The 24,408-nt window shown below is 57.2% G+C and overlaps 1 protein-coding gene across 1 annotated transcript; it reads right to left on the bottom strand.

The window, feature by feature from the left end:
- Window positions 1-1,107: 1,107 nt before the first annotated feature.
- Window positions 1,108-24,269, bottom strand: SETD1B (SET domain containing 1B, histone lysine methyltransferase). Its single transcript, XM_074356342.1, has 17 exons — window positions 24,056-24,269; window positions 23,369-23,556; window positions 23,029-23,127; window positions 22,122-22,392; window positions 19,880-19,992; window positions 17,730-18,968; window positions 13,304-14,131; window positions 12,637-12,898; window positions 12,218-12,555; window positions 12,031-12,133; window positions 10,981-11,472; window positions 8,453-9,712; window positions 7,413-7,579; window positions 6,111-6,242; window positions 5,901-6,020; window positions 5,679-5,816; window positions 1,108-3,779 (listed from the first exon to the last, which is right to left on the bottom strand). The coding sequence occupies exons 2-17, from the start codon at window positions 23,540-23,542 to the stop codon at window positions 3,606-3,608; spliced, it is 5,910 nt and encodes a 1,969-aa protein (XP_074212443.1). The 5' UTR covers window positions 23,543-23,556; window positions 24,056-24,269; the 3' UTR covers window positions 1,108-3,605.
- Between the last annotated feature and the right edge of the window lie 139 nt (window positions 24,270-24,408).

Below are 24,408 nucleotides of genomic sequence, written 5' to 3' on the forward strand. Positions count from 1 at the left end.
GAATGGCCAGCAGCTGCCCCTACAACCTTCTCTCTCCTGACTAGCTTCATTGTCAACTCTTTTTCTGTTCCCTCGAATCCAAGTCCAGTGGTGTTCACATGTCTGGTTGGACACTTCCAGAAAACAGCCCATCACTAATCACACCTCCTTTGCCTTCATTTCTTTGCTCACAAGTAAGGCTGCAAAGCACATCCTTGTATGTATCATTGTCTGCTTGTGGCTCTCAGGCTAAGTTCCTGACAGTGGAACATTTGAGCCAAGAGTTTATGTGCACTTTAAATATTGATCATTATCTAATTTTTCCTCCTAATGCTTCCACTAATGGTGCGTGAGCGCCCACACCCCACTCTCATCACTGGTACCTGCCAGCTGACAGCTGCCGTGGTATCAGGGTACCACCATTTGTGTTCCTACAGGAAGAAGTGAGATACACCATCTTTCCAGTCATGCTGCTTTTTGCTGAGGTTTTGAGTCTGTCCTCAGGGATAAGTGGATCTCATCTAACAAACTCTCTGTGGACCCCTCAGCGACCCCGCCACTGGTCAGGCAGAGTTGAGCCCTACTTGGCACAGAACCTCTGAAAATCATGACACTGCGTGCATTTAATTCTTCTCAACCTGTGATTGTTTTATCAGTTCCCCTTGTCCCTCAAACACAGACCAGAGTGCAGTTTCCTTAGCGTTAATCATTTCCGAGGTACATGTTCCAAGATCTTCTGGTAACAGCAATAGGATATTTGATCTTCCTTTCTTTCATTGAAGACCGTTAGCAGTGTTAGGTACCTAATGTTTTAAGAAAAGTTCTAGAAGGAAAACTTAAAAGCTGTGGAAGGTCTAATGACTACAACTTGTCCCAGCTCATAGAATTCACTTACAGGCTCAGAGTTTAAAAACAGCGGGTCTTACAGTGCTGCAGTTCGATTACGTCTCAGTAAAACTGGATGAAAAAACATATGTATGTTTTAAAAAGAACAGATGCTCTGAGTGGACCACACCCCACCTAGTTCCTTCTGCCCTCACCCCACACCGCTGGAGCCCAGCCAGCACCCCCTCCATGTGAACCCCAACAGGAAGAAAGGAGAAGAGGGGGAGAGAGCAAGAGACGGCGTGTCTGTAAGAAAAGTCAGTATATTTATGGTTTGCTTTATAAAAGTTACTATAATACAATGGTACATAGTATTGAATTCACAAAAATATGAACAAATATTTACAGCAAGACACACCCACAACAGAAACACTTCTCTTCAAAACAAGTTACATATGATGAATCTCTATGCACAAACATCCCTAAAACTCATGGGTTCTCTTCTTTGCGGGAGGAGGGAGGCAGGGAGGGAGGGAGGGAGGGAGGGGGAAAAAAAAAAGCAGAAACCCCCAACTCTGCAAAAGTAAAGATTTGTTCCATGAAAATGAAGGCATCGAAAGAAAAACGAATTGACACACTTCTGGCTATTTCAAGCCATGTCAGGGGTGAGGCGGGGGTTCCTGGGGATGGGGAGGGCCCAGGCCCTCGCTCGCCCTTAGTGAAGGCTGGTGGGGCAAGGTGAGGCCAGGGTGAGGTGAGGCTGGACCCCGGACTCTGGTTTCTTCACCTCCCCCCTCCACTTCTTTTATGGGAGGAGGGGGTAGAATGAAGACAGCCCCTTGGGGGCTGCTGAAGTAAATTAAATCAGCCGTCTCTACGCACTACACATTTCCTCATGTGAAAAATAAATATTTCCTTGGTTGCACAATGAGGCAGAAAACCGCAAAAGGAAGAGAAGGTTGCCGCTGTGCCCAGGTCCCCCTCCGTGTCTTAATGCCACCGATTTCATCGACCTTGAAACTGGCGGGCACAGTCTCAAACAGAGAGGGCGTGGGGTGAAGAAATTAGAAAAAAAGAAAAAGAAAAACACAACAAAACCCACTAACGACAAAGAAAAGAAAAAAATAACAATTCTTTGTACAGAATTTACATGATAACAAGCTTGACACAAGCTGAGATACCAGAGGCTCGGGCCTGCGTCCGCAGGGGGGGGTGGCCCCGCCAGGAGCTCCCGTCTCGGTGAGGACGAGTCCTGGTCACAACAGTCACTTCCCGTAAGTTATTTACACGCCTGCTTTGCTTTCTGGGGTGTGGGGGACTTGCTTGGTGTGTGTGTGTGTGTGTATGTGTGTGTGTGTGTATATGTGTGTGTGTATGTGTGTTTGGAAGTACAAAGAAATAAGCAAAAAAGTCGTCCCACATGTTTCTACAAGAAACAATGTTCCCGAGAAAAAGTCCTTTATGGCAGCCTATGTACAGAAGTTGGTTCTGAACTTCAAAAACCTATTATTTTTCCCCTTCGGTTTGATTTTATACACGCACAAGAAAAAAAAAATCCATGGAAATAAACCCTGAAGAGGATGATGCGAAGGGTTAAAAAAAACAAACAAAAAAACTGTCAGACCTAGATCTGAGTTTTTAAATCTTTTCCAAGATTTTCCTTTCTCTGGGAGAAATAATTTTCTCACTCTGAAAATAAATATGCTCTTGACTTCTTGGGGGAGGGGGTTGCTGGCAGGGTGAGGCGGGGTACGGGCTGGGGGCGAGCGGGTGCAGCTTGTAAGCAAACAAATAAAAATGCCATACACGTAGGTCAGACACCCGTAGTGGCGGGACTGGGGGACCCGCCTGCCCTGGGGGGTGCTTCTCCCCCCGGGGTGAAGGTGAGGGCAGGAGAGTAAAGAACCCTTCCAGCGCCCCCTGCCCACACTGGGGCCTCCAGGAGGCACCCTCGTTGCTGGCATTCGAATGAGAAAGTAAACATTGAACCCAAGATTTTCGGGGGTGGCAGGGTGTGGGGTGACAGGGAGAGCCCCACGGGGAAGTTCCTGCCTGGGCCAGCTTGCCCCCACCAGGGGCCACTGGGGGGACGGCGCCCCCAGGCTGCCGGTGGGGGAACAGGCTTGAGGGGGGGGTTGGAAAGAGGGGTCCTCTCACTGAGTCCACCCGCAGAGAGGGGGGCCTTCCGTAGTGTTCTGAGGTCAAAGCCGCCCGGCCCGACTTCCCCCTTCTCTGCAGCACCTGGCCCGGCTCCCGGGCCCGGAGGGTTCCAGAACGCGGGCCGACACACCATCAAACTGAGGCCTCTGCAGCCCCTGCCGGGGGTCCCCGCTCTCTGATTCTGCCTTCACATTTCAACGGTTAAAACATCTTTTCTTATGACAAGGAAGAAAAGAAAGAGAGGACGAAACAACGTAGCAGCATTCATGGGAAGAGGCTGATGGTAAGACAGAAACAGAAAACAGAGAGAGAGATGGAGAGAGGAGAGGCGGAGAAAGGGGGGATGGCCTGGGGAGGCCGTCGGAGACAGAGACGTCTATGCCGGAGTTAAATCAAAGTCTCGAAAGAAGCATTTTTAAAAAAGAAGAGAGACGTGGGCTGAGAGACAGGGAAGCCCTTTCCCACTGAGGGGCCGCAGCTGCGGTGGGTCCTGGGGGGTAGTGTTGGGGGCGCCAGGCCCTGGCATGGCCGCTGGGTAGAGGGACAGCACCTGAAATGGGGGTGGGAGGTGGGGCCAGGCCCCGGGGCCGTGAGGTCCGCTAGGGAGCCCGGGGCAGCTGACATCCCGCCGGGCACTGGGCCTAGTTGAGGGTCCCCCGGCAGTTCTCGGAGCCGCAGAGGCAGGGGATCTTGACGTCCTCGATGGGGAACTTGTAGTCGTAGGTGATCTCCTCGTTGACGTTGATGTGCTGCTTTGAGTAGATGACGATCTTCTTCTGCGACTCCACTGTGATAACCTTGGCGTAGCAGTTGGGCTGTGGGCAGAGGACAGCGTGAGTCCACCCGCCTGGGAACTCAACCAAGCCCACCCCTGCCGAGCACCCCAGACCCAACCTAGTCCTGTGCCCAAGGCCTGATACGCTGGCCCCACGACCCCAGTGCCCACTGGCCACCTGCTCCAGGCCTCGGCTCCCTCATCTGGCCGACAAGGATCCCTCACCTCTGACATTAGATAAGGATGACGGTAATAGTAAGTTATTTCCCAAGGGAAAATTCAACTTTCTTTTATACCACAGGTGATTCTCAAATTTGTATTTCTAGCCCAGGCCCTATCCTGAGCTCTAGAGAAGGGGTAAGTGAGCTCTAGCCCGCACGTGCCTGCTCTTACAAATAAAGTTTTATTGACACATAGCCACATTCATTCATTACATATCATCTGTAGCTGCCTTCCTTACAATGACAGTTAAGCAGTTGCTAAGAGATGGACTGGGCCACAAAGCCAAAAATATTTACTATCTGGCCACTTACAGAAAACGCTTGCCTGCCCATGCTCCAGGCCCTCAGATCCAACTACAGGCTCAAGACCTGCCTTTGGCAGCTCAGGGAGACGTCTTGGACTCAGTAAGCGCAAGCCATGGGAGTGGCCACACCATGCGCCCACACCCCCAAGCATCCGCCTCCCGCCCGCCTTCCACCAGCGCTGGATCTGGCCCACCATGCCCAGTGGGTTCTGTCTCCAAAGGGCCTCTCGCTTCTGTCTCCACCTCCCCCATGGCCAGGCCCCCATCACCACTCGCCTCAACAGCAGTGGCTCCTGCTGCCTCTGTCCTCTGAAAAACTCTACTCCTGACCCAGCAGCCAGGGATATCTTTCCAAAGGGACAGCAAATCCTTTTACCCTAGGGCTCAAAACCTTCCAGTGGCCTGCCTCAGCTTTTAGAGAAACTTCTCAGCTCTGCCTACCAGGCTGAGTGACCCAGCCACCATGAACCCTTCCAACCTCATCGTCTCACCTTGCCCCCTGGGTCCTCTACTCCCTCCTGCTGCTCCTTAACATGTGTTCTCTTTCTCTGCCCCGGGACCTTTGAATGAACTCTCACTCCACTCACTACTTCACCCAAGAAATTCCCTGTCATCCCGCAGGTCTCCCAGGAGACTCCCAGCAAAGTCCCTCCTGGCCCCGGGGAATGACCAAGTCACAGTCACGCGAGCTGCACATACTGAGAGACAGCTGTGTGTGAACACTCAAAGGGGCTGCACTCAGGAGCCCACTCGGTCCTCCCAACCACCTACAAGGAGGGATTGCTATCATGCCTGCTTTGCAGATTGGGAAGCTGAGGCGCCAGGACATTAAGTAACGTGCCTGTGATCGCTCACCAAGTAGCAATGCCAGAACTTGAACCCCCAGTCAGGGGTATTCACCCTGGAAGCGGCCTGCCTCCCATTTGAAGCCCCCTGTGCTTGTCTTCAGCAAGAGGACCATGCTTGTTATCAACACCCACCACCCCGTCCCAGACCTGTGCCATGTGGCTATCATTAGCCACGTGTGACTCTTTATAAAACTCATTTCCTCAGTCACACCGTCCACATTTCAAGTGCTGAGTGCCATGTGTGGCTGGCACTACATCAGGGAGAGCACAGAGGCAGAGCACTTCCTCACTGTAGAAAGTTCTGTTGGATAGCACTGCCCCAGCACAGAGAAGGAACTCCATAATTAACTGTAGGGACCACGTCTTGGGCATCTTTAGTCTCATTATGCCTATTTTACAGATGAGAAAACTGAAGCTCAGAGAAGAGCTCCTTGGACAAGGCCTCACACCCCCAACCCTCCATGACCCCAAGCCTGGGAAGGAGGCCACGCTGTTTCCTGTGCCAGGGACTCCTGGGTCCTCCAGGCCCAGCGGCAGGGGCGGTGGCCCCGAGCCCGGTACTCACGTTGCAGCTGTGGTTGATGAAACGCGCGAAGTTGCCGCACTTGGTGGCGTCGATGATGGTGTCGTGGTCCACCCGGAACATGTAGCTGCTACCGATGCCCTCGTCCTCATAGCGTTTCTCCCGCATGTCCGCGATCACCTGGCCAGGAGGAGGCCTCAGTCTGGGCGGCGATGGCCCCATCCCCATCCTCGCCCCAACACCTGCCCTCTGGGTGGGGCTTACCTGGCGGATGTTTTGACCCACGTACTCAATGACCATCTCGTCAGCCGCGATGGGCTCCATGGCAAACAAGCCCCAGTCGTGAATGTGACTCTTGCAGAATTTGAGCTTTTTCTTCCGGAACTGGGGGAGGGGAAGGGACGGGGGTGGTGAGAGCCCTGGTCTTGGGTCCTGCTGCCCGCCCCCGCCACCCTGGGTGGGGCCCAGCCTCACCTTGAGCTGGTTGAACTTGAGCAGGTCGCTGTCACAGCTGCCGGTGAAGGAGGACAACAGGCGGCGCTGCTCGGAGCGCCGCTCGGAGCCAGCCCGCGTGGAGGCGTGAGGCTGCGCCGGGATACTCATGCCCTGCGAGGACGGGGACGGCAGGGGACAGCTCGGGGGGGGTGCTCGGCCACCTGTGGGAGCTGGTCCCATTGACCCCAGGACCTGTGTTTGTCCCCATCCCATCCTTGGTGACCCCACCCTAAGCTCTGTGACCCCAAATCCCCAGCTTCTGTGCTGTGGGTGCAGCTATCCCCGTCCTGCACTAATCACCACCTCTCCTCTACGCGGGTCCTTCCCTTCGGAACCTGACTGCGCTCAAGCTCCCCTAGTCTTACAGCGAACCGCACCGTGCTGTCTTTACTCTTGCCATCTGGTCCTGTCTCAGCTCGATTTGAAAGCATCTCTGCTTCTTGGCCAGAAGATGGTGAGCATCTATTGACCTCGACCCTCCATGGCTCTCACCACGGCCCCTCAGGCCTCCCCAGGCATTCAAAGTCACAGTTCCTTTCTCGACTCCCTCACATCCCCTCCCTCTCTTGGCCTCCGTCGTTGTCCTCTGTCCCCATCATTCACACCTGGAGCTTACTCCTCCCTAGACGCTCTCCCTGGGTTGGCTGGTCCCTGCTGGGGCCTCTGGTTAACATTTCCATCCCGATGATGCCTAAATTTAGGTCCCCAGACCAGAAGTCCCCCTCCCAAGCTCTATACTGTACCCATAAACTTAGCTGCCTGCCAGACCTCACTGCCTGGTGTTCTGCAAACCCCAGAAGACAAGCTGTCCCACAGCGAGGGTCCCACCTTCCCCCTTACTTCAGTGCTTGGCATCTAGCTACCGAGTACCCCAGGCCAGACCTCGCAGTGCCCTACCCTATTCTCCTGCCTCCTATACACAATCAGGCCCCTAGTCCCATCCACTTGACTTCCTAACAGTCTAATATTCCTGACTGTCTTTCCAATGCATCTACTTTTTCTCACACGGCCACCCATGTCCAACTTACCCAATTTATTTGCTGAATTTAAAAAATGAAGGAGCCTTCTGGAAATGCAACTCAACTCTGTTCACATCCCTGATTAAAATGCTTTGGAGGCTCTCCCCGCCCACCCCTTATCTCAGCCCTCACCTCAGAGCACCCAGGGAAGGGGTGCCCACCAGCACCTCTGACCGCTCGCTGCCTGGCGCGCCCTCCAGGTGGGCCCCCACCCACCACCCGGCCTGGGAGCCTCCGTGTGCCGGGCACCTGGCGGCAGTACCTGGGTGTCCGTGGGGGGCTCGTCGGTGCTGGCGCGGCTGCTGTTGAGGTATCTGAGCTTGTCCTTCTTGTCGATGGTGTAGAAGCCCTCACTGCGGGCACAGCCCGTCACATGCTCCCGGATGCCGTCGTCCCGTTTCTTTTTCTTAGCTGAAGAGAGGCTGGTGGGTGGGTGTGGGTCAAGGGCCACATGGGTGTTCTCAGAGAGACCCTCCCGGTCCTTCTGGAGACCTGCCCCACCCGGCCCAGCCTCCCAACCCCCAGACCAGTCTCCAGGAAGCTAGTGACGCCCGGCTCCACCTCCCAGCCTGTGCCGCCTCCTCACGGCTGCCCACTGCCCAGCTCCACTGACCGCCACAGCTCTGCCAGGGGTATCTCGTCACATGGCTTTGGGTGTGTTTCTTAGCCACTTTCTGCCTCAGTTTCCCCATATGCAAATTAGGGTAATTAGGATGCCCCCCTGAATGATTACACATGCTTAGGCTGCTTGGCAGAGTTCCTGACAAAGTACTCGGTAAATGAGTTGGGTTCTACAGGGATAATGACAGTGCCAGCCTCAAACGGTGGAGGTAACAACGTCCTATTGTGGCATCCTGGTTAGAAGCCCAGATTCTGGAGCCAGATAGGCCTGGGTGAAAATCTCCGCTCTGCTGCTTTATAGCTGTGACTTAACCTCCCTGAGTCTCAGTTTCTTCGTATGTAAAATGGGAATGAAAATAGCCCCTACCTCAGCGGGCTGTTGGGAAGATTAAATTAGGTGATGAGGGGGCCAAGAAGAGTGCACCCTCAGTCAGCCTCTGCTTCTGTAATGCTGCACAATCACAAACTGTTGCGTTTCCCTGAGACCTGCTAGTTCTGGCATGGGGGTGTGTTTAAAAGTGCCAGTGATGACTCCGTCCAGGGCCTGGCATGGCACTGGCACACAGACACCACTCGGTAGGTGACAGTGACTCCCGCTACCATGGGAGATGCAGCCCAGAGAGGTGCGAGAGGACCCCTGCGTCCTGGAGGTGTGGCCCCCCACCCCGCCTGGCAGGATATAGGGATGGTAGACCCAGAGCGTGTCGTTGAGCCAGTCCATGCCATTGTCCTGCTGCAGGAGCCGCTCGTAAGTGACACACAGGAAACGGATGTCCTCCTCGTCAATGCCGCCGTTCCAGATGTCGTACAGGATGGTCATCTCCTCAAACTCCGAGCGGGGCCGGAAGAGGGGCTGCGGTGGTGAGAGCTCCGGCGAGGCTGAGGCCACCAGGTCCTCGTGGCGCTTCTTCGGTGGCCGGCGCCAGGGCCCCCGCACCTTGGTCAGGTCCATGAACTCCTCGGGGACGTCGTCGCGCCCTCGGGGGCCCGGAGGGATGGCCTCGGAGGGCCACTGGTTCTCTAGCTCCTTAAAGGGCAGCTTGGTGGGCTCAACAGGTGGTGGAGGTGGGGGTGGAGGAGGCTGGGGGGGTAAGGGTGGTGGAGGGGCTGGGATCCCCGCGTTCCGGAAGTCCAGGGTCACGGCCCGGGGGTCATGGGTGCTGGGGAAGACAGGGGTCTGTGGCTGGCCTGGCAGAAGCAGGATGTCCCTGCCCAGGGTGGCCCCTCCTGGCGGCCGGACCAAGGGCCCATCCAAGGAGAGCACAGCTGGCGGGGATCGCCGGGGCCGGCCCGGCTTCCTCTTGATGGGGGGTGGGCAGGGGGCCAGTGGGGCAGGCAGCAGGGGTGGCAGCTGGGTAGGAGCCCGAGTCTGAGCCCGCAGGACGGGTACAGGCAATGCCAGGGGCAGGGGCAGGGGCAAGGGCAGAGGAAGCGGCAGGCCCGTCTCCAGGAGCACCGGGGAGGCTAGGGGGCCAGACCGCTCATCACGGCGGCCAGCTGGGAGGGGGCAGACGGGCAGGAGCAGGGGTCCACCAGGCTCAGGGAAAGTGGGTGTGAAGCTGAAGTCCCGGCCAGGTGTTCTTGGGAGTCCCCCGCTGCTCAAGCCAGGGGATGGGGATGGGTAGGAGAAGGGGCTGCCTGGCAGCTGTGGGGAGCTCAGGGGCAGGCCGCTGCTGCCCCCCGATGGCAGGGGCTCCCCACTCGGCGTGGCCGGCACTGCCTCTGCACTCTGCGACTTGGCCAGGCTGGCACAGAGGCCTGGAGTACATGGGGGCTGGTCCTCGGGGGGAGGCTCCAGAGGGACTGGTGGGTGTGGGAGGTCTGGGGTTTCAGGCTCTGGTGGTGGACTAGGCGGCCGGGGCGGTCGAGGAGGCGGCAATGGTGGCTGCAGGGGTAAGGACAGCAGCGTTGGGGGCTCGGGCCCCAGTTCCAGGTTGTCCTCTGCAGAGAAGGTGGGGAAAACCAGACCTTTATCATTTGGTTCAGATGACTCTCAGTGTCCTATTTATGGTGCCTTACTATGCGCTGGACACCCAGCTGACTCATACACTCTGAGTCCCTAGGGGCTCTGTGAGTACGGGGACTGTCCTCCAGCTACGCCACTCAAGACTGCTCAGCACCCAGCGCCAGTGCCAGGTACCCAGCAGGTACCTGATAAATGTCGGTGCGGGTAGACCAGTGATGGGGAAACACGGTTGTAGCCCTTGACACTATATGCAGGTCGCTGTTCCTGTGAACAAGGACCATCCTGTGGACCAAGAAAATGAGCTCTGCTATTGAATAAAATTCAACAAGTCTGTTTTCTACAGGACTTGTCAGAGCCTTAAAGGTTTTCTCTTAGCATTTATCTCCAATGTCATAGAATTCACTTCCTAACTTATCTGGTGTCATCTTTCACCTTGCCCCAGAGTATAAGCTACAGGAGGGCATGTATTTTTGTCTGTTTGGTCCACTGCTGTATTATCAGTTCCTAAAACAGTCCTAGAGACACAGCAAAGGCTTAATTAGCATGTGTGACAAAATTCAAAGACCTGCGGTTCTACAGCCAGACAGCACAGAATTAAAGGAAATACAACAGGTTTGTTTCCTCAAGGACTGCTAGAGGTACAGACCAACCACACGTGGCTATGTTTACATTAATTAAAATTAAATAACATCACAAGGTCTGTTCTATAGTGGCACTCTCCACATTTCAAGTGTTCTTGGTGACACTGTGTCCAGCGGCAATGGTGTTGGACAGGGCAGAGAATGTTTCTGTCACTGCAGGAAGTTCTACTGGACAGCACTGTTAGAGCCTTTAACATGCTTTGTGCAGCTCTGTTAAGATGGGGGAGGGTGTGGTGTCCATCGTCCCTCTCAACTGGCCCAGTACCCCAAGGCCGCCTCTGCCCACGTCACTCAGATGACAAAGCATACCCACCCCTTCTTCTGGGAGTACCTCATGGGACTAATGAGCCAAGGACTAAGCCATGGGGAAATGTTGGCCCCGAGGAGTGGTGGCAGCAGCAGACCCCTCTGGGGAGGTAACGGGCCGGGCTCCGTGCTGGCACACTATATGACATCTTACTCCATCAGTGATCCCATTTTACAGACGAGGAAACTGACTTGGCATGGCTAAGTGATTAAGTCAAAGGAGCCCGGGCTCATTCTGACAGTGAGGACAATCCTGCTTCCATCCCCATCGGCCTCCCAGGGGGTGCAAGTATTACCTGGGGTGGGTTCTGGGGATGGCAGTGGCCGGGCCTCCATCTCTCCTGCAGGAGGCTCTGGAGACAGCAACCGGGCCTCTTCCTGGTTCAGGCCGGGCTCCTCGGGGGCCTCCTTGGAGCCAGTCAGCTGCTCGACACCCACAGGTAAGGGGGGCTCTTCCAGCACGGGGGTCGGCTCCTGGGGGGCTTCGTCCTCAGCCTCGATGTCCACCTCCTCTTCTGGGCCGAATGACTCCACTGTTGGTGCCCCTGTGGCCATGTCATCCTCAAAGTCCTCATCAGGAGCAGGAGGAGCCATGCTCTCATCCGCAGCGGCCTCCTCCTCCTCAACCTCCTCCTCCTCCTCTTCCTCCTCCTCCCCTGCTACCAGCTCTTCTTCATCCTCTGAGGATGAGGAGGATGACTCGGAACTTGATTCGAAGTCAGAAGACTCAGAACTCTCGCTGGAGGACTCAGCTCCAGCCTTGGAGGTGGCGATGCTCACTGTCTCCTCTGGGTGGGGGACACAGGCAGGGGCCTTCTCATTATCTGCTGTACCCCAGCCAGATGCTTCACCAGAGGTCTCAAACTGGTGGCACCCAGCTGAACGTGGCCCTCAGACACGTGGGAGGGATGTGCGGGGGTGTGTGTGTTAACAACGCATGTTTTTTAAACGGAGGTGAAATCTACATAACATAAAACTAGCCATCTTAAACACACAGCGGTATTTAGTACACTCCGTGTGGACAGCTACCACCTCTGTCTAGCTCCAAAATATTTTCATAAACTCGAGCAGTCCATTCCCTTCAGCTGTCACCACCCGCCACCCCCCGTATCCCATCCCCTTACCCCAGCAACCACTAGTCTGCTTTCTATCTCTCTGGATTGACCCACCTATTCTGAACATTTCATTAAAAAAGAACCATACAGTACTCTGTGCTTGTGTTTTAATGAGTTCATGCTTCAAAGTCAAGAAATTTTGTCCCTGAACTATTGCTGACTATTGCTCAGGCTCTGCCCTCCGCAGAGGGAGCCCGGGCCGGGCCCGGCACCGTAGCCTGCCCCGCTCACCTCCATCTGAGTCCCCTTCTTCCTTCTCACTCGCCTCGGACAGGGCTGCGTCCCCGTCGTTCTCAGACTCATCCCGGTCAGCACTCTCTTCATCGTCATCATCCTGTGGGGGGGTGGGGGGCACACAGGTGAGTGAAGGGCTCCTCACCTGGACCAGCACCACAGGCCTCCCCAACCCGAGCGGTACCTTATCTGACATGGATGAGGTCGAGGAGGAGGAGACCTGGCTCCTGGGGCCTTCCTCCTCCTCCTCTTCCCCCTCCTCCCCCTCCTCTTCCTCCTCCGTGCTTTCTCGCTCCTCCTTGTCAGAGGCTGAGGATGAGGGTGAGGATGTCGAGGACCCAGAGGATGAGGATGCTGATGAGGATGAGGACACTGACAGCGACTCCTTCTCGTCCTCCTCCCCGCCACTGTCCAGCTCCAGGGGCCGGGCTGGCCGCCGTCGCACGCCCACGCCCTTGGGGTCCCGCTTGGCAAGCTCACAAGGGGCATCTGCCATGTCCCGGTCCCGCTCCCGCTCAGACTCTGCAGGGGAGGGAGGACTGTCAGAGCCGGGTTGGGGGTGCAGGAAAGACCCTAGCATCTGGTGAGGGGAGGGGCACAAACCTTCATCTTCCTCATCCACGGAGGTTGAGGGCCTCAAACGCTTCTGGTCGCCAGAGGAGGCTGTGTCTGGCGGCTCCTTCCTTTTGACCTTGAAGGAGGGCAGGCGGATGGCCCCACGCAGCCCGATGCCCAGGCCCAGGCCCTCGTAGCCCAGGCCCTCGCCCTTGCCCCAGGACTCCAGCAGGCACGAGGCGATGCGGTCCTTCGGCTTTGGCCTGTCCTCGTCCTTGTGCTCGCCTGACTTCACCGGAGTCAGTGAGGCCTATGGTGTGAGACAGCAGGGGATGGCCATCATGGTTACAGCACTGTCACCGACCCTGTTCCTGAGCAGCCTGCCATCGTCTCAACAGTGACAGCCACACCGTAACCCGGCACTTCATGCCAGCTACTCAGGACGCTGCCTGTGCCCCACTCTGCCTCACCGACCCTCAACTTCCTATCTGCAAAGCAGCTGCTACAGCTGCCCCCATCAGATCAGTGGCTTTTGCACTTTTTTGGAATCCAAAAGCAGCATGTCGTAAGTACATACTGGTTTCACAAAGTAACACTCACACTTCTCTGTTCTGGGAGTCTGGGTGGTAGTGTTTCTAGTAACATGCCTAGGGAGGAGAGGGGCTGCCTCCCACCTCGCTGCCCACCCTCCTGAAGGGCTAAGCCACCCACCCACCTTGGCCATCCGCTCCTTTTTGTCCCACCACTCGTCGAAGGCCCGGAAGGCCACCACCTCCACCATCTTGCGGTTCAGGTCCCGCTTCATGATGGCCTTGAGCTCTTTGAGCACCACCAGCAGGACACCATCCACAGTAGCTTTGTGCGGGTCCTCTTGGCGTGGCACGTAGCCTGGTGGCGGCACTGATGGGTCAAACTTAGGCAGAGGGGGCCAGGGCTGCCCTCGGCCCGGGCCAGTGTTGCTCAGAGAGAAGGGGCCCCGGTAGGGTGGCAGGTTGACAAACTGCAGCCCTGCGGAGGCGGCTGCGGCTGCGGCAGCCATGAAGGGTGGGTAGGGGCAAGCGCCCTGGCCTGTCATCAGACGGCTGAGCATCTGCGTCTGCATCTGGAAGGACATGGGCATGCCGCCCCACTGGCCACCCAGCACATGGCTCATGTCCACCTGCATCACAGGAAACAATCCTGGCGGGAAAGGTGGCAGCGGCGGCAGAATGGGTGGGGGTGGGACACCAGGTGGTGGTGCTGGCAGGGGGGGTGGGGGCACTGTCACAGCTGGGTGGGCTGGGGGTGGGGGTGGGGGTGGTGGTGGCAGAGGAGGGGGCAAGGGGAAGCCAGGCTGAGGTGGGGGCGGTGGGGGGGGTGGGGGCAGTGGTGGGAAGCCAGGGGGCGGGGGCAGTGGCAGGGTTGGGGCCAGTACAGAGGGGGCTGCCACAGCCGCTGCCCCTGGGGCCACCACCATGGGTTTAGGGCAGTCAGCGCTAGTGATGGGGGCCGAGGGCATCTCGTCGTCTGAGATCTCCATATCCTCCCCTGAGGACTGCTGCCCCTGCAGGGAGAGCAAGGACAGAGAGGTGAGGGTGAGCCTGGGAGGCCAAGCAGGCTCCCAGACCCCCTTTCCAAACACCAAAAAGTCAAAGAAGCCTTCAGCAAGACTAGTGAGAACCACGGCTTCTGCAATTCCGATCCTGGTCCCTTCCCCTCCGGACCATGTGGCCTCCAGCAAGTAATTAAACCTCTCTAAACCTCAGTTTCCCCATTTGCTTGATGGGCAATATAGTATCTGCCCCAAGGGGTTATCATGCAGCTACGTCCACTCACTCAGTCAACATTTATTTAGCACCTGCTGCGCACCAGGCACTGTTCCAGGTGCTGGGGACACAGTGGTGAACATGACAGACAAAATTCTTGCTCTCTGGGAACTGAACTTCTAGAGAGACAAGACAAAGAATAACCAGGATGAATATGTGAAACATACAGTCCTTCATGGAGGACAAAACACCCAGGAAGGGGGGTGAGGCACGAAGAGGAAAGTAGATTGTTTCAATTTGAGAAATTGTTTCAATTTGTATTCAGAGAAGATAATACTACAAGCTATCACTTGTAAAGTGATTCCTAGGTGCCAGGAACCTTTCTAAGCACTTTACATATTTTAAGTAGGTTAATCCTCAGAAAAGCCCTGCAAAGGAGATCTGTTATTACCATTTTTACTGATGAGGAAATTGGAACACAGAGAGCTTCAGCAACTTGCCCAAGGCCACACAGCTACTAAGAGCTGTAGCCAGGATTCAAACCAGGAAGTGGCTCACTAGCCTATGTTCCCAGTTAGCCTGCAGTCCTCACTATGGGAGAGAGAGATCAGCAAAGAAGGAGACATTTGGGGGGCTGGAGGGGAGGTTAACAGTAGTAAGGGAGCATAAATAGGAAATATGTCTATTTTTCCTTAATTACTGTTTTCTCATAGTCTCATGACTGCACACTTAATATGGGCCAGGGTAGGGCTGAGTGTTGTGGGCACATAATGTCTCATATTTCTTATCTACACTGTAACCTCAAAAGTTAGGGCTCTATTCCAATCCCTTTTGACGCATGAGGAAACACGCTTGGAGCCATGCATACATCACTGGCCCAAGAGGCAGAGCCAATCAGAAAGAGGGATGGGACTCAAGCCCAGGACAGATACCTGCTGAATGAAGAGCAAGGGGGCTATTGTCAGAATCCAGGAACGTGGTACCAGGTGAACAGGAGGAGTCGAGCACGACCCAGGCTCTAAGATGGGCAAGGGCCACTTCACATTCAGACACAGGGCTTTCGGGAGTTAGATGCTCAGGTCTGGAACTGGAGGGGGGCACTGGGGTCCACATGGTGGAGGTGGAACAAGAAGGCATAGCAGGCGTGGGGAGAGGAGGAATGGGCCACACCCAGGCTCTTGTGCCAGGACAAAAGGTGAGACAGTGGCTGAGGCCCTGCCCTGGATGAACATGGCTGAGGAGACATAGCCTTTGTAGGTTGTTTTTGAAGGCTTGGCGGGGGGGGGGGGGGGACTACATCTGTGCAGGCTGCAAGGTCAGAGGTCAGACCTACAGGTGAGGGAGGCTTCAAAGGGAAAAGCACAAGGAGCCAAGCAGCGGGGAGAAGAGGAATACCAAACCTGCAGCTGCAGAATTAAGCTCCCGGATTTTGCTACGTCCCCTCTGCATACACACACCCCCTCTCTCCCTCTCAGGGTCCCACACAACCTGAGGGAGGGACTGGCAGGCTCGGAGCCTGATGCCCAGGGACAGCGCCAGATCAGTCCTGGACAGCGCCCAGCAAGGCAGGCGCCGCACGCAGAGGGTTAAGGCCAGGCGACGGCCAGCCAATCACAAGGAGACCCGGATCCGCGGCCCTGCCCCTCCCTCCGCCCCTCCCGCGTGGGGGCGAGAACCGGCGGGAACTAGCGGTTGAATGCTCAGCACAAGCCCGAGCTGTGCCTGGAGCTTCCCATGCGGCACCTCACTTAAGTCCAGAGTGTGAGGCAGGTACTCTCACCGTCCCATTTCACAGAGGACGAAACTAAGACCCAGAGAGGGAAAGTGCCTTCCCCAAGGTCACATAACCAGTAAGTGACAGGGCTGGGGCTCAAGGCTTAAGGACTTGAGCCTGAATTTTTAACCACTAGCCTCTGTGAAGAAATGAAGTGTCCCCCCATCCGCCTGCCCAGTGGTCCCTGCCCCCGCGCTGCTCTCCCGCCGCGCGGTCAGCCTGGGCAGGGGCTCCCTCTGAGTTCTCTCCGGAGGAGCCCGGGAGCTGCTCTCCAGGCTGCCAGCAGGGGGCTCCCGAGGGCCACCTTGGAGGTTATCAGTACTCCCGGGCTTCCCTGGGCCAATGTCCGGGGGCATCCCGGACCCCAGTTATCGGGACCTCAAGCTTCCCTTTCCTACAGTGACACGGTGGGAGAGCCCATTCTCTCTGGCTACTCTGGGCTTCCCAGCCCTGGACCGGCCGGTGAACATGGTAGATAAACATCTCCCTGATCCCAGGCAGCCCAGAGGGAGGGTAGGAGGGCAGGGCCGGCAAACCCCTACTTCTGCACACCTGTCAACTCCTCCTGCCTGGACCCCTTAGCGCCAGAAACCACTTCCCCAGAACAGCCTGGAGGCCCCCAGGAGCCCCAGCCACCTGCAGTCCCCTCCCGGGCAAGCCAAGTTCCTCTCTGTTCCTCCCTGAGGCGGCCAAATCGGCCTAATCAAAGGACCTGGGAAGGGGGGACCCTCCTCCCCACCGCCCACAGGGGCACAGAGCTCCGTCTAAGCTCCTGGTTGCTCATGCCTGCTGGGCCCACAGGTTCCAAAGCAGGTCTCCAGGAGGGCCAGGGCAGGTGCCTGGACCAGGAGGAGGGAGGAGCAGAGCCAAAGAAGATGACCTAATCTTCCCCAAGGGAATGTGGCAGCCAGCACTCCCCCCAATCCCAACCGTGAGGCTGGAGTTTGGGCAGTTGAGAGCCCAGATGAGGATCTAGGGGTGAGCAGAGGGTGGGGGGTGGTCAACTTTGCCTGCTTCAGGCTTGGGCTAGCCCTTAACTCCTTCACTCCTGGAGCCAGGAGGAGAGGGAGAAGGACGATTTCCATTTCAAAGGACCTTCCCTGCACAGGATGGCTTCTCTTCTCTTCAGAGGGCACCAGGTTCTAGGAGACAGTACTCCAGAGCTTCCACCTGACTTAGCTCAGCAGAACATTCTGGCTAATCCCTCTCCCCAGATCTGCCTGTCAGAACTGGCCGCCCAACAGAGAAGGGGGCCCAGAACCATCACTGCAGTCCATATTCTCTGGGGTCTCAGCTAACTCCAACCAAAGAAGCTCAAGTTAGAATTTATCCTCAGGAAGTCTTAACTTTCCACCCCTAACAAGGAGATCTAGGTCACGTTTTCCTCTTCTCTAAAGCTGCTAGGGAGCTCAGAGCCCAGTCAGCTGCTCAGTCACAGCCCCTGGTGCTTTTTGCATCCTCTTTCTATTATCTTTTCATTTTTGGTCTGTTATTTTGGCTGCTCTAGCCCTGTTGCCTCTGTGTCTTAGTTATCCTAAGGGGATAATGTTTCAAAGAGGGAAAGAGCACGACACAGACAGACAAAAGCAATCCCAGACAGAGATGGACAGAAATGGTGGTACCTCATCCATCTTCTCTGAGGTTGGGGTCCTGTCTCCAGCAAGGTCCAAGGCCACCTCGGTTGTCTGACCCAGAAGGCCAGTAGGGTCTGGGGGTCCTGGCTCAGGTGGGGGCCGGGGCCCCAGGCCCAGGTCAAGCTCATCGTCCTCATCCGAATCGGGCAGTGGTGTGGGGCTGATATCCTCCAGGCCAGTGCTGGAGGGGCGTGAGGAGGGTGGTGTGGGGCCTCGAAAGCCAGGCTGAGAATTAGTGCCAAAGGGGGCCAGTGGGGAGAGCTGGGAGGAGGAGGAGGAGATAGGGCTGCCCTCCATCTGCAGCTCCGTGTCCGAGTCCTGCTCCCGAAGGAAAGGTAGCTTGGTGCGTTGTTCCTTCAGCAGCATCTCAATGCGTGAGTCCAGGCTGTCGTGGGGCTTCTCCGGCCCTGCAGGCGACGACTCCAGTGTGGGTGTGCCGGGACTGTCGCAGGGCTCAGGACTCCAGCCGAAGGTCGGCCGGCCGCCCAGCTCCATGCTGTTGGCATCAGGGGGCGGGGGGCCAGGCGGTGTGCCTGGCTTCTCCTTGGTCAGGGGCTCAATGGGCGGCAGAGGTGGGGGCACAGGTGCTCTCCGGAACTCCCCGCTGTCACGGGCCCCAAAGGGGGTTGTGGCGGTGGGCTCCTCAGGGGGTGGGGGGAAAGGGGGCACAGGGGTCTGATATGGAGAGAAAGCTGACTTGAACGGGACTCCAGGAGCGGAGGAAGCTTGGGTAGGTGGTGGAGTGTGGGCAAACGTGGCTGAATCCTGTGGTTGAGCCTTGAACGGAGGGCCACTGCTGCCCCCACTGCTGCCAACTGCCCCAAATGGGAGGTCCACAGAGCCCCTAAAGGCGGCCGTGGGCCCTGCCACTGCTGTGACTGCAGAAGAGTTGTGGACATAATGATGCTCATGGCGGCGGTTGTAAGCGTCCGTGAACTTGCTCTCGTGGCGCCGGGCCTTGAAGGTGGCTGTGGGGTCCTGGCTGAAGAGGTAGGAGGGTGTGGGCTGGCGGCTGGAGTAGCTGGAGTCCTGGGAGAAGGGGGTGCCCAGGCGCGGCGTGAGCGGTGTGCCCTGTCCATAGGAGTTGGGCGTGTCCAGACGGCAGCTGGAGTAAGCAGTGTCCTGGGAGAAGGGCGTCCCACCGCTATTGGGGGTGACAGAGGATGAGCCAGAGCCACAGCCTGCAGACAGGCCACCATCTTTGAGGCGCTTCAGGGCATCAGACAGCTAGAGAGAGAGAGAGGTCTGAGATCACTAGGGGGGAACAGGCAAAGGAATGGGGCTGTTTTCCCCTCTCACTCTGGCTGCCAGGGAGCTTGGAGCCAATGTGGTCACTCTAGAACTACAGCCTGGTGAAAGGAAGGAGGGGAGATTAAAGAGGAGGGTCTGGACGGTCCTAACCATTCTTTAATCTTGGGGTAGCCAATTATCCTCAGAGAACCTTGAGGGTTTTTCCTAATCCCTGAAGCAGAGTAAAGACAAGGCACTAACATCTTGGTTTGAACTGGGATTTCCCTCCTGCCTCAGGCTGTCAGAAATCAATCAGGCCTTCCAGGCAGAGGTAACAGACCTTGGCTTTGGGAGAGATGGGGGTGGCCAAGGGCCTTGTCCCCCCAGCATCTTGATGTCTTAGGCTTATACAGTAAAGGGCCTAATAAACATCCCAGCTGACCAGCAAGTAAGCAGACTCTTCACTGGAGAAAAGCTACTCCTGAGGGTGGCTGGGTGGATGCTAGGGAAGGAGCTGGGAAGAGAAACTTCACGACTGGGTGATCCAGGTGAGTGTCCGGGGAGGCAGTGGTTGGGGAAGGAATCAGTCTTGCTCTGGAAGGAGAGACCTGAACTCTGCTTTCTGGGGGCAGGAGTAGGAGGTCATGGGACACCAGACACTAGGACCCTGGACACAGTAGTGTTCCAGCATCCGTGTGGAAAGCAGGCCCCAGGTGGGCTCTGGGAATCCCAGTGTGTGCAGGGGGAGAGCTTGGCAAACAGGGCTTTTAGAGCCTCGCAGGAACCTGTGGTGGGCCAGCCAGGCTCCTTTCCCTCTTTCCCAACGCTGGAGATAGTAGTAAAGTGGGGTGGAGGGCACATCAGGGTATGGTGGGGAGGTGGGGAAGGACTGACATCCACAAACCCACCTGCAGGGTCTCATTCACAATCGGAGAGACAGCGTCCAGCTCGCCCACCGGGAGGGTTTGGGGTGTGTATCGGCCCGTGACCAACAGTTCGTAGAACCGCATGCGGGTTTCCCCTGTGGAAAAGGCAAGGGTGGGAGGACTCAGCGAGGCTTCAGGATGGGGCAGTCCCCACAGATGGTCATCCTTGTGGGTCCCTTGTGCCTGAGACCCCAAGCCTGAGGAAGTGTGTGACCCTGACCAAGTTCCCGTCTCTTTTTCTTTGTACCTAACTCAGGAGTCCTGTCTGTTCCATGAAGCTACTAAACTGTATGAGTTTTCTGATCTCAAGATTCAGAATTTAAGGCCTCATGGGGCTGGGACTCCCCCAAATACAGATATGCCACCCCCAACACAAAGCCCCTTCCTGTCACCTGGGCCATGCCGCCCAAAGAAAGAGTCAGGTGATCCCTGTCCTCAGGCTTTCCCACTTAACAGTCAGGGCCTTGTACCAAGTGCATAGGAGACCCAGTGACAGTTTATTGTTAACTCTCTGGGGCCAGGTGACCAGCAGACTTTGTAAAATACACTCTAGTACCCAGTTACTGTGAACTCCGCACACCTCCTCCTCTGTCCCACCGAGCACTGTCTGGTAACCCTCCACCCTCAGCAGAGAGAGGCCTCTATAGACCAGGGGGCTGATTATCGATATTTATAGAGCCCTCTGAGGCAGCTGCTTACATATGCAAAAGAGACGCATTCCTTGAGTTACTCTTTACCGGTCTCTTTCTTGAAATACAAACTTAGTGGCAGTCTCTAAGGACCTTTTTTTTTTTTTCCTTTTCTTCTTTTCTCTCTTTTTTTTTTTTTTTTTTTTTTTTTTGGTAGAAATGAGATTTTGGTTGAGGGCTAGCTGCTCTTTAAAATGGGCACGTTATGGGGGAGGGGGCTCCAGATTTGATTCTCAGGGAGAAACAGCTTGCAACCACCCAGGGGGTATGTAGATTTGAAAGGGCCCAAACTCCCCTGACAGCAGGTGAGAAACTAGAGAGGGAGTGACAGGAGCTGAGGTTTGGACAGGAACCTGGGCTTGCAGCCTGGAGGAGGCTTAGAACTAGGGACAGGCTGGTCAAGGATCTGTGGGATAACTGTGCCCACTAGGAGCAGCGGCCCTCCACCAGCAGCAGCAACGTCTTAAAGACTCAGTCAATATGTATGCATTATTGAAGAAAAAAAAGGTTTACATTCTCCTCTCTTGGGTTTGGTGTGCTGGGGTTGCCCCTAAACCTTGTGCTCACAAAACCCCTGGAAGCCACCCACCAAAGCCCTCCCAGACAAGGTCTCCCCCAGGGGCTCTGGACCCAACAGTGTCTGCCCAGTCACAGGACTGGCAGGCCTCAGAGCACATGGCACTTTCTTCTGTATTGGTGAGAACTTCTCTAGAGAGTTTGGCAAACTTTGGGGGATGCCCTAGAGTCCTGCAAGCTCCTCCAGCCAGCCCAGAGGAGGAGCTTCCCAGGACCCTGAGGGTAGAAGGTATGGGTTCCCCAGCCAGGCTCTCCCAGCAGCCGCTAAGAGGCTCAGAGTGAGCACAGAGCAGGATTCCGGTGCATAGGAGGTGGTGCTGTCTCTTTAAGAGAGAGGAGGGAAGACACAGTGTCAACCCTTGAGCACCCAGAGCAGCCCGCCCAGCTCTATCGGGAACATTATCAATGAAACCACACTCTGGGCCCAGATTGGTTCCCAGTTCTAGGGGGAAGGGGCGGCAGGTGGGGGCAGGGGAGGGGCACCTTGGATCCTTGGAAGACTCTTTTTAGTGGTGGGACCTACTCTCTATGTATTGAAAGGCATCCTAGTGGCTCTCTCTCAACCCCCTAACAAATAAACAATCCCTGCCTCCTCCCCTAACACAGACAGCAACACTGGGGACTGCCTAAACCCAAGCCACCAGGGCTCAGAGAGGGGCCCGCGGGGGTGTCAGCGGTGGGGAAGCCTCCAGGTGGTCCCTAGGGGTGCAGTGGTGCAGTGGCCAAGGACCGGCACATTTGGTAAATTATAGCTTGTCTCCTAGCAACAGACAACACATTTAGCTCCACGTGACTCTACCCTCAGGAGGGGGCAAAAGAAAAATAAAGTTGTAGGGGGGCACCCAAGGAAGAGTAAGGGGCTCCCGAACATTGCAAGAGGGAATCTGGGAGGGAAGGGGGTCACACCAACAGGTCTTGTGGCTCCTCCGCGGTGGCCGTCCTGAGCCAGCTCCACTCACCTTTGGTGTCCAGCTCCACGTGGATGATATTGCCCATGACCGAAGTGCTATGCAAGTGCTGAACTGCCTCCTTGGCTCCCCTGACCGTGGCAAAGACCACTTTGGCAATGCCCAAGTGCTTCTTGGTCTTGGGGTTGTACAAAATCTCCACCTCCTCCACCTCCCCATACTTCTTGCACATGTCCCTCAGGAAGTTTTCGCGGATATTATCATTCAGCTTGGCAAATGTCACCTGCTTCGGAGGCACCGGGCCCACATAGAACTCATCGATCTGGCAGGGGACGAGGGGGAAGGGAGTTTGGAGAACATTGAAACCGAAGGGAAAACACAGCATTCCCCACTCGCCGCCCTTTAGGAAAACAATGAAGGGTAAAAAATTTAAAAAAAAATTTGGGGGAAAAAAAATGCACGCGGGCGGGCCCGGGAAGCGGAGGATTAAATCGTTTGGAACGTGGAAGTCCTCTGGGTTCGAAAGGAAAGGGGAAAAAGAAACAGTTTCTCTTTCCCCACCCCCCATTCTGGCCTCCTCTTCCCTGCTGCCTGGGTAGGGGCGACCCCTTGGGCTAGGAAGTTGTCCTCCTAAAGCCACAAGGCTGGGAAGGGGGGCGGGTCCCGGGACTGGGCCCCCAGGCAGGTAGGAACCAGGCGGGGACCTAGAGCCCCCAGCCGGGTGTGCAGGACACTGTATCAGCGCCTTGATTACAGTTTCACCAAGTGTTAGTCTGTTTATAGTAGCCGAGAGGGGACACCCGTCTCGCAGCAATTTCCCCCTCCTCGCCAAAACCTCCCCCGCCCCGGACGGCGGGAACTCAGAATCCGGCTGGGCTCGGTCAGGACTGGCGTTATTTTCGAACTCGGGGAGTGGGGAGGCAGGGGAGGGACCGCGGGGCAGGGGGGAGGGTCCTACCTTGAATTTGGGCACCGATAGCTCCAGCTCCTTGTTTTTGGTCCAGATTCCGACAACCCGGGGGTCTTCGACAATTTCCACCGGGCGGTTGCTGGACATCTGTAGGGAGGAAGCGCGGGGGAGGGGGAGCGGAATGGGTGGGCTGGTCCTACTCCCCAGGGGCAGAGGCAAACCCCCCCCCTTCTCCAGGCACTTGTCAAACTCCGGGACTGGGGACCCGGCTGACAGTTGGCCGGGTAGGGGGGGCGGCCCTCGGGCCGCTCAGACCCCTTTGCCCCCACCCTCCCCGGCGCGGCTCGGGGGTGGGTGGGGGCGGCGGGGAGGCGCGCCGGCTACTCACCGCCAGACTGAAATGCTGCCCATCGTAGCGGTACAGTTTATGATGCCCCTTTTTCAAAGCCGGGTCAATCATCAACTTGTAACTTCTCCAATGGTGGTTCCTCCTCTCGCCCGAAGGGCCGGGCTGCGGCGGGGGCTGCTGGTGGTGGTGGTGGGGGGGGTGACTGTTCTCCATGCCGTTAACCCAACCTGAAAACGAGCAAGTTGTTGTCGTCTCCGCCGCGCCGGCGGCGGCGGCGGCAGCCGCTTCTACACACACGCGAAAGAATCAAATCGTCCAGCCCCCACCCCCTCCCACCTTACCAGCGCGCCCCAAAAGGAGCTGTCTCGCTGGCTCCCCCCAAAATAAGAATGGTGAGAGAGAATAACCCTTCCGGAGAATTAGGCGCCCGCCCGCTCGGCCACCGTCTCGGGGCGGCTGCTAGGGGCTCCCGGGGGCCCCTGCTGCGGGCTGGCGGGGCCCCGGGCGCCCGGAGGACGCGGGCTCCGGCCCATGGTGCCCGCCCGGCCGCCCGGCGTGGCGCTCGCTGGCTTGCTCGGCCCGGCTCGGGCGCGGGGCTCGCGGCAGGCCTGGCGCCGCCCGCCCGCCCGCCCGCTCGCTCGGCCGGAGCGGGGACCCGGGCCGGGGCTGGGGGCTCGGGCCGCCCTGCTGCCGGCTGCGGCCTCTCCCTCCCCGAGCCGCGCTTACATCCCCGCCGGGCGCCGGCCTCCCTGCGCCGCCAGCCAGTACATGGTGTCCCCCGCGGGAGCCGAGGCCGGGACGGCCGGACGGGGGGCCGGGAGGGGGGAGCGCCGCCGCCGCCGCCGCCGCGGCTGCCGGGCCAGGAGCTGCTGCCGCCGCCGCCGCTGCTGCTGCTGCTGCTGCTGCTGCTGCTGCCCGGGAGGCGGCTGGCGGCGGAGGCTCGGCTCCCAGTAGCCGCACATCCCACAATACACCGCTAAGGAGCCCGACCCGAGCGCTCACCCTCCTCCTCTTCCTCCTCCTCCTCCTCTTCCTCCTCCCCTCTCCTTCCTCGCCGCTTCCCCAGGCAGTCTCCCGGC

This window comes from Camelus bactrianus, chromosome 32 (genome assembly GCF_048773025.1).
Source record: "Camelus bactrianus isolate YW-2024 breed Bactrian camel chromosome 32, ASM4877302v1, whole genome shotgun sequence".
In the NCBI taxonomy this organism is placed as follows: Eukaryota; Metazoa; Chordata; class Mammalia; order Artiodactyla; family Camelidae; genus Camelus; species Camelus bactrianus.